This window comes from Otolemur garnettii, unplaced genomic scaffold (genome assembly GCF_000181295.1).
Source record: "Otolemur garnettii isolate 467f Iridium unplaced genomic scaffold, OtoGar3 scaffold00042, whole genome shotgun sequence".
In the NCBI taxonomy this organism is placed as follows: domain Eukaryota; kingdom Metazoa; phylum Chordata; class Mammalia; order Primates; family Galagidae; genus Otolemur; species Otolemur garnettii.
This window is the reverse complement of record NW_003852437.1, coordinates 11,586,960-11,597,229: the sequence shown is the minus strand read 5'-3', so window position 1 is coordinate 11,597,229 and position 10,270 is coordinate 11,586,960. Positions and strand designations below refer to the sequence as shown.

General features: G+C 40.7%; 1 protein-coding gene across 1 annotated transcript in view; it reads left to right on the top strand.

The window, feature by feature from the left end:
• PDE7B (phosphodiesterase 7B) overlaps window positions 1–10,270 on the top strand; it is a 219,372-nt gene that overhangs the window by 195,397 nt on the left and 13,705 nt on the right. Inside the window, exon 8 of the mRNA XM_012805436.2 lies at window positions 6,718–6,809. Within this exon, the coding sequence (XP_012660890.1) occupies window positions 6,718–6,809 (92 nt within the window). The remainder of the gene's footprint in view (window positions 1–6,717; window positions 6,810–10,270) is intronic.

Below are 10,270 nucleotides of genomic sequence, written 5' to 3'. Positions count from 1 at the left end.
TCACAGCTCACAGCAACCTCCAACTCCTGGGCTCAAGCGAGTCTCCTGCCTCAGCCTCCCAAGTAGCTGGAACCACAGGCACCCGCCACAATGCCCAGCTATTTTTTGGTTGCAGCCATCATTGTTGTTTGGCAGGCCCAGGCTGGATGCAAACCCGCCACCTTGGGTATACGTGGCTGGCGCCTTAGCCACTTGAGCCACAGGCGCCGAGCCGAAAGCATAGTTTTTCAAAATTCATTAAAGAGTAAGTGAGCAGACCACTTACACATGGGAACAGGGCAGTGAACATAATTGTTATAAGGTGGTTTAGACACCAGGATAGAAGCTTGGGGTGGAGATGGGGCAGCTGGAAAAGGGGGATCTACCAGTTCTGCTGGGGTAACCAACCAGGAAAGGCTTTCCCAGCAGGTCAATCAGAAATAAGCAGATAAGTATATGTGCTTGTGTGTGCCGTGTGTGCATGTGTGCGTGCCTGTTTGTGTGTACATGTATGTGCATGCATGCATGTGCGTGAGTATGGGCTTCTGATTTTATTAAGGCAATTTCTTTTCATTGTTTTTGAACTTATGTAATTCTTTATTGCCATTTCTTATGCAAACACCAAGCTTTTTTTTTTTTTTGCGGTTTTTGGCCAGGGCTGGGTTTGAACCCAGCAACTCCAGCATATGGGACTAGCGCCTTACCCTTTTGAGCCACAGGCGCTGCCCAACACCAAGCATTATTATAAATCAAAACATCAGTAAGATCTTTTCATTAGCTCTTCAGGCTGACATGGAAGACAACCAATTAACGTTAAATGAATATTCATGATTTAAACAAGACATAAGCTTATTTCTATCCTTCATAAAAGGAATTTGGGAAATGGCAGTCTAGGTATGGTTGCTCCAAAAAATCATCAGGGACCCAAGATCCTTCTAGTTGAACAATCTATCACCACCAGGGAGAAGCCCTTGTCTTTATTGCCCCAGATAGCTGCTGGAGCTCCAGCCATTCCTGCTGCATTCCAGACTGTGAGCAGGTAGACTGGGAAAAACCAACAGAGGCTTCTCTCAGATGAGTCATTTCCCTTTGAACAACCTGGCTGTAAAGGAGGCTGGTAAATGTTATCTTTCTTCTCGACAGCCACAAACCCATATGAAAACTAAGATCCTGTGAATAAGGAGGAAAGGAAAACAGATTTAAGGGATGAACAAATAGGAGTCTCTGGGCCATGTGCTGCTTAATCTTACACCATCAAAATGATACATCCATGAGACCTTTCTCTTTATGTAACGTGCTTCCTCTAACCCAGGAATTACTGCAACACTTGTGCAACTCTTCTGTTTTCCTTTTCTTGCTGTTGTTTCTGCTCTGGTTACCTGATAGCTCCACTGTGCTGTCCATGTGTCTAAAGGTGTCTCAGACACACGTCTCACACTGAAGTCTATACCTGCGGCCTCCTCGTCATAGTCAATGGGCGCCCCATCCGTCACTCAGGCTGGAAACACTATGGTCATCCTTGCAGACCCGGAAATCAGCCACCTGCCTCCATCTCCACTGCTACCTCCCTCATCCACTCTTCCACCACCTGGTGCCTGGGGGGGGGTGCTGCTGCCCCCAAGTGGCCTCTACCTGCTTCTACCCTCACCCTCCCAAAGTCCATTGTCAACATAGCAGCATGTGAGTGATAGTAAATGATCTTACTTAAATGGAAGTCATATAATTTTACTCCTCCCCACCCCTTGCAGAGGCTCCTTATTTCTCTCAGAGTAAAAATCCTTATAATAGCCAGGAGGCTTTGCCTGTGCCTCCTAACCTCTCTAACTTACACTTGCCTTCTCCCACTGTGCATTGACCTCACAGTTCTTTGCTGCTGCCTCTGGAACATTCTTCTTCCAGACAGCAGTATGGCTAACTCCCTCCTGCCTTCTAGTCTTTGTTCGAATCTCACCTCTCACCCTGACTACCTTACCAGCCCCCACCCATGCTTCTCTCCACACATTTACTATCTTCTAACGTGCTATGTGGTTTTTCCAAATCAAAGTCTGTATTATGTTTGTTATTTATTGTCTGTCTCTGCCCATCCTTACCATCCTTGTCTGTTTTGTTCACTGACGTATTCCAAGCATGTGTCACAGTGCCTGGAATATTGTAAGTGTTCAGTACATTTGTGGAATGAAATTGAGTAACTTGTTCAGTAACTTACTTAGCAAGTCTATAGAAACTCTGTGCCAGGCATAGATTTGAGTGGGTACCAAAGGAACACAGCAGGCTTCCTACTCATACAAGGCTTATAAGTAAGAGGAAGAGGTATGGCATAAATAACTCTAACACACATAAAAAACAGGACTGAGTTCAACCTAACCCAGGACTTGAAGAATAACAAAGGAAAATTAAAAAAAAAAAAAAAAAGTATTAGACTCAGGCAGAGAAACTTCACCTCTGACCGGGGAGACGGCAGATGGCGTGTGGATGGAGTATTTGAATTTGGGTGGCAGGTTGATAAATAAATGTAGAGAAAGAAGGGTTTGAGGATAATAAACCACCTTGAAAGGCTTGCAAGGAGCAAAAGAAAAAGACACTGCCATATACTAATAATTTAATATTTTTATTAATAAGTTATAGTCTTATTAACATGATATTATTTCTTTGGACTGTAACAGCTTTGAAGGAAAGGAGAGGTATGTGGATTGAATTATCTCAAATATACAGGACAGGAATGATCATTGGGGGATTTTCAGAAAGCACTGAACGCTAAGCTAAGAAATTAGTCTTAACTTATCTGGAAGGGGTCTGCTGTGGGGTTTGGAGCAGGGCATGGGGGAAAGCAGGTGTCATGATCATACTACAGGCAGGGGCACTCCTGGAGGGCAGCTGTTTTGTCTCACTCATCCTTGGATCTCCCACGCCTGCCACAGCACCTCGAATGTTAGCGAGTGCTCAATAAATGTTTATTTATGCTTCAACAAATGATTAGGGAGAGGGTGTCTTGTCTTGTCAAATAAACAAGTCACATTTTAGTAACTGTAGTGAGGATGGATTGAAGGAAGGATCGTTTAGAAGCATCAGAAAGGCCCCAAATAGGGTCTCTTCAGGGAAAGGAAGGACTAGATAAGAAGGGATAAGTCAACAAGAGACACCATGTAGCAAAAACCACACAGAATTCAGAGACGGATGGGAGGTGAGGTTGCAAGTGCATGAACAATGAGTTCAATCTGTCTACTCAACTCATGACACATTAAACACGGGATTTATAGCAGTGAACTCAGATTCAGAGATAAATGCAAAGATTCCAATGTGGGTTTAGAATCTAACATCTAATTAAAATAATCAACCATAGATTTTTTTAGGCAACTACAGTAGCCTTTTGGGAAATTAAGTATAAATGCAGGCATTCATCGGCTTCTGAATGCTGGGAGGTGGCAGACAGAGGAAATCCTTGGGAGAACCAAGGGGTGTAGGCAGAGCGTAAGTCTTGAGTCTGGAAGACCTGCGTTAACCTTCCTCAGCCACTCAATTCCTGGTGGCCTCCCGGAGAAACCCAGGATTTTATCATCGATGAATTAATGATGCAAGCAGTAGAGGGGTATGTGACGTTTAGACAAGAGCATATACAGTGCCTGACACAGAACTGGTGCTTGATAAATGTTAGTCCTCCCTCCCTGTGCTGCCCTTCTTCCCTTACTCTCTGAAATCCACCAGGGGCTATGTTAACCAGTTTGATGAGAATACTTCAAATGGTATATAAAGCCAGCACATCCCCATGATTGCACTAATGCACACAGCCATGATTTAATTAAAAAGAAAGAAACAAAGAAAGAAATCCACCAGGGCGTCCTTTCTTCCAACACAGTTCTAGTCAAAACATACTTCTCTACATGGTGGCTCTCCCACAAAAGGGTGTCTTTGAAATCATCTACACTGCTGTCTTTTATTCTGTGCCAGCTTCCAAACCCACTCAATTTCCTTCCATTTCTTTGGTACTTACCTCTAAATATGGTCTCACCAGCAAATTTCCCAAGCATCCTTTTATTCTGTCTTTAGGAAGGTTATTAATGAAGACGTTAAGTCAGGCTGGCGTAAATAACAACGCTGAAAGCCATCTTCCAGACACTTCTGTTGTGTGTCAGCAGAGATATGGTGTCATTTATCATTAAGTCTTGCTACAGTTTTCTAGCCCCTTAAAAAACTCACATGAGGACACTCGTGTCCACATCTACTTGAATCAGTCTCGCCAGTGAACTCATGAGTGACTGAATTAAATGTCATAGCAAGATTGAACAGCTGTTGCCTCACACCAACCTATGATTCTCTGTTTCCATAAATCTTTACAATCAAAACAAGTTAGTCTGGCATGTTATTGCTAATCAGCTTTCTCTTTTGTTGCGTTTGGCTCATGCCCAAAAGGAGATAATAGACCAGGTGATAAAAGGCAACCACATTCATCACTGCTTCAAATGTGGTCAAGTGGTAAATAAAGAATAGTCACTCCTTGGCAATGAGAGAAACATCTGGCAATAGACACATCCTCGACAGAGGGTAGTGTGAGACGCGGCCTCATGAAATTCATCATAACAAAGCCCTAAAGAGAAATTGGTGTATTGGTTTTAGAACCAAGAATACTTGAGGCTCTCTTGCGTTTGTGCTTTGCTAGTGGACCCCAAACTGCATCACTCGCCAGTGATTCTCTATCACGATTGGTGGAAAAGTTGAGTAGTACACAGGAGGCTCAGATACAGTTGGAGCAGAGTGATGGGATGGTTTGCGGTCTCACTCTTTAGTCTCCATATTATTTCTTTGCTTTCTCTCCCCTCACTTTTTTTTAAAGTGCACGTAATATAAAACTTAACCACCTTAACCATTTTGACTATACAATTCTGTGGGGTGAAGTATATGTATAATGTTCGGCACCTGTCACCAACCTCCATCCCTAGAACTCTTTTCATGATGCATAACTGAAATTCCATACCCATCAAACAATAACTGCCCGTCCCTCCCTTCCCCAGCCCCTGGCAACTAATATTCTACTGGCCATCTCTGTGACTGTGACCGCTCTAGGTACCTCATATGAGTGGAATCATATGGTGGCTCTTTTAACAAATGCTATCGTCTTAGTCCACTTCCTGTTGCTTGTAATAGAATACCTGAATTCACAAGAAAGTAAAGTTTATTTCTTACAGTTATAGAGGCTGAGAAGGCCAAGGTCAAGGCACCACATCTGGTGAGGGCCCTCTTGCTGACAGGGACTCCGTGCAGTCTGGAGGCAGCGCAGGGCATCACTTGGTGAGGAGGCCGAGCGTGCTGACATGCCAGCCTGTCTCTCTTCCCCTTCTTATAAAGCTCTCGGCCCCCCTCCCACAATAACACATTCATCCAGGAATGGATTCAGCCATTTGTGAGGGTTGTCTCCCCCCGACCCAATCACCTCTCACTACTGCCACTCAATCCTCAATGCTGGGGATTGAGTTTCAACAAGAGCTTTAGAGAGGACACTCAAAACATAGCAACTAGGGTGGTGCCTGTGGCTCAGTGAGTAGGGTGCCTGCCCCATATACCAAGGGTGGTAGGTTCAAACCCTCCCTGGCCAAACTGCAACAAAAAAATAGCCAGGCACTATGGTGGGCACCTGTAGTCCCAGCTACTCGGGAGGCTGACGCAAGAGAATCACCTAAGCCCAGGAGTTGGAGGTTGCTGTGAGCTGTGACGCCACAGCATTCTATGGAGAGCAATAAAGTGAGACTCTGTCTCTAAAAAATAAACATAGCAACTATCCTCTTGTACTTTTTGTAAGTTTATAATCCCTCTTAAAACAAGACGTATAATAAATGAATAAATAAGAAAACAAAGCAAAAATAATTGCCCAAGCTCAAGACAGGTTCTATTTTACTATGTAAGTGTATGAAGTCAGTGGTAAAACCATAATGTTAGTTAGAAAAAACACAAGGGAGTGTGAGACATACTCGTCATTGGAATGGTTAGTTAAATGTTCAGGTAATAAGCATATTTAAAATAACAGCAACGTCAAAGGAGATTGAACATAATAGAGGTTCTCACAAGGGGAAAAACACTAAAGTAATTAAACCAGGAAGCAATTGTGGATTCCAACTCATAGACGTCCTGGGCTATATGCCAGCATCCTGGTCATGAAGATTATTGGCAGTGGTTCTCAAATTTTAGTGTACCTAAGAATTAATCACCACAGACCTATTGATTCAAGACCATAAGGGGGTCTGAATGTGTCACTAGCTCCGCGGTGGTTTGGATTTACGAGGTTGTTAATGGTATTGAGAAACAATAGTCCGGGGATAGATTAGACCAGAGGTGGTGAGGCCGGCCTCTGTACAGGCTGGTGGTATAAACTGCGATTATGTTATGACTATAGCACCAGGGCATCTATCACTACATATTTTTAACTGCTTTGCTTTTTTTCATCTACATTTCGTGTTGCCTTGCTGAGCTATTGAAAACAGGGCCACAAGCAGGAGTGAGTGAAAACAGACCCTCATTCACCCCTGCAGCAGAGGGTCAACCCTGCCAGTCCGCCCTCTCATCCCAGCCTGGAGAGCAGACCTCGTGGGGGGTTGATCTTGTGTTTCTTTTCTGGTCGGCCTCTGCGTGGTCAGGTATGAACTGACTGGAGGGCAAACCCAGGCCTCGGTGGCGCTGTGTCCAGCACGAAAGCTCAGCAGCTGCCTTCCCTCTCGTTTAGAGCTGTTTTTGCTTCCTCTTTCTTTCTAGAATATGTCCGTGCTGGAGAATCACCACTGGCGATCAACCATCGGCATGCTCCGGGAATCAAGGCTTCTCGCTCATTTGCCAAAGGAAATGACGTAAGTGTGGCCAAGATGAAACACACCCCAGTAAAGATGAGGCGCTTTCGCTTTCCCGGGGCCTGCCCGGGACCCCTGCACAAATGGCCGGGAGCCCCAGGCCGCGCTTCCTGCCCGCACGGGAAGGTCCATGGGAGGAGGTTTGGTGTCGGTCAAGGCAACCCAGAAACCAAACTCTCTGTGTGTCTTATGAGAGGGCCTTGGACCGTCGATGACCGACACTCAGGCCAGGGATAATAAACAGCTCTCAGTTTTCACACTCCTCAGCGTCAACACCCTGCGAGCCAAATTCCCATCCTTTAAGTTAGCAAAACTGTCCTCCCACGAAGATCCAAATAATAAATATTTGTCAAGAAGGAACATGGGAGTTCTCAAGCTAGATTTTAAAACTAGTTCAATAAAGTATGTTTTGTAATTGCCCGTATTGGCAAAATCAGAAGTTAGAAATTCTAGCTGGAAGAGAGGGAAGGAAGGTGAGAGGGGGTGGGAGGTCACGGTGTGTGACACACCTCTTGGAGGCAGGACATAATTATAACAGGGACTTTACCTAACAAAGCAATCAGTGTAACCTGGTTCTCCGTACTCCAACAATTAAAAAAAAATTTGAGATGATGATTGAAAAAAAAAAAGAAGTTAGAAATTAGAAATTATTTTCCAAAGTGTCCTTTTTTTAAGTAATTAAAGTGGCCCTTGCAATTTTTTTTACCATTAGTTTACCTACGTCTCTTATGCTTTAAGAAAAGGAAACACTAGTTTCCTGGTTCACAGTTTGCTAGCCCCATTATGTAGGCCAAGTCCTACTAAAGCTAAAACCATTGCCTCAAGTTCACTGCTATACTGTCCTCCAAGGCCAATACTAATTCAAATTTATTTAATGAAAATGCGCAGAGATAACCCAAGGCATCTGGGTTGAAAAGAGTGAAGGAATTGTGGTATTCTTCTTGATGACAGGCACATATGTAATCTGAGGTCAAGGACCACATGGTAACTCCCCATAGAACAAAGACACTCTGGGCTGGTAGGTTTATCCTTGGCCCCCAGATACTATCTCACGCTGTTTCCTAGCACCCAGAGGAATGTGGAATTTGCAGGAGGAACTTCAGTTTTGATAACTTTTTATCCCGGTACTAAATAAAACCAGTCCTTAGACATGTGGTATTTACTAGCATAATAAATTACAAAGATTGAAACAATTAAATGCAAAAAGAACTAAAAACTGAGCAAGACATCAAGTGAGAAGAAGAGAAAAAAGGAAGTGAGGGGAACAAATTAAAAAAAGAGAGAGAAAAAAGAAGGAAGAATAGTGAGGACAGAAAAGAAGAAAACACAAGAAAAATGGGAAGAAAAGACTCAGGCGACCAGGCTTGTCTCCTGTGATACCCACATTCATCTAGTTTGTTGCTGGGTTAGTATTTATTTTCTAAAATAATCCTTTCATCTCTGTGGATTCCAAATAAAAATACCGTAATTTTTTACATCACTTTACAGAATGCAGTGTTAAATTGTTTTTGCTGGAATAATTGTTATGCACTGATAGATGCAAAGGTACTTTATAACAAAAGTTATCATCATCATTATTACGTCATGCCATCACATCATCCTCCTGTAAATGCTTTCAAGTCACCTTCCTGATTTTAAAACTAAGACACGTTAACCATAGAAACTAAGAAAAAAATCAGAAAAGTGTTAGTTTGAACTTTATGTTCCTATTCCGAGGGTCTAAAACAGTAGAATATTGATAGTTTCATACAGTTTCATTGGCAGGAGAAAACTAAATTACTGGTAATCCTACCACCCAGGTGTAATTCACATTAACCTGACAGGTATGTTTCCTTTTAGACTTTTTAAAATACAAAGGTATTTTAACAAAATGGGAGGTTTATTTTATAGTTATGCCCTGATATTTTTCATTTACTCTTAAGGCCTTTTTGCCATATAGTTAAGCCTGTTACTTAAATTAAAATCAGTTTATTGGCTATTTGGTGTTACTGTACCAAAATATATGTAACTATTGCTTATCATTGGGAATTTAGATGGTTTCCAATTTTTTGCCATTATTTATGCTTGACGAGCATTCTTAAACGTATGTTTTTATCCCAAACTCTAATATTCTATTTTCCAAGAATATGCTTGTGGATAGAAATTATTGATCAGAAAGGTCTATATTTTTAACATCCTTGCTATATATTATTGAGGGTTTTTCTAAAACATTGTATATATACATGCACTTGTTTTCCCATTATTGGGTTATAAGAAAATGTACCAATGCACCATTATCAAAATTGTTCTATCTTTATTATCCTTCATAAACATTTGCAAATTTGACATATATATGTGAGTATACACATACTAAAAATAGAGGTTTTCATTGAATTAGTATGCATCATTTAGTTACAACTAGGATTGCAATTTTTCACATATTCACTGGGCATTGCTATTTCTTTAAAGAAACAAAGAAATTTAAGCCTTTAATTAAAATTAAGGCTTCTTTTTATCTTTTTATATTTGGTCTTTTCCTACTTTCCCATTGGTGTTATTCACTTGTAAGAACTCGTTGTATATTAACTACAGGATTTGTTATGTTTTCTATTACTAGATATTTTTATTTATCTTTTAATTTGATTCATGAAACATTTCACCTAACTAAAACAGTTATATTTTCTAATTATAAATTCATATTTTTAAAGAATTTATACAACATTGAAAAGCACAAAGAAGAAAATAAAAATCAACCATAGCCCTACCATACATTTTTCCAATTTATTGTCTGTGCCCATAGAGATCATACTTTACCTTTTCTGTATCCTGCTTTTTAACTAACAATAAAACATGACATTTTTCTGTGGCAACAAATGTGGGTACACCCTCATATTTAATAATTGCATGATATGAATGCACCATGGTTTATTTAACTAATCTTTTTATGAATTTTTGTGATTATTTTCTCCCTAAAAGTTCTCATTATTATAAACAACAATAGAATAAGCATGTGTGTAACCCATATCTTTACTAATTATACCTTTATAAACATGTTAATATACATTCACAGATAAACTGTTGGTGAAATGATTCATGTTCATCAAATACTTTAAGATTAAGTCCTAAATTATCTTCCAGAAACATTGTACCAATTTACATTCTCACTAACAGAGAATGAGTGGAATCATCTTCTCCATATCATCAACAACATTAAGTATTTCAATCATTAATTAATTCAGCAAATTATTTAATATTTACTTTTAATCTTTACCAATACAAATGGGGGAGTTGTATCACATAGATGTCTTAACTGGGCTTTTGGTTATACTAAAAATATTTAATATCACTCAATATTTTGAGGTATTTGTATTTCTTTTGTGAATATCCTGCCTTACATGATTATTTTTAATGTTCAAAAATGGATTAAAGATGTATACGTGGCTTAAAAACAAAAAGGTGGGCTCGGCGCCTATAGCTCAACC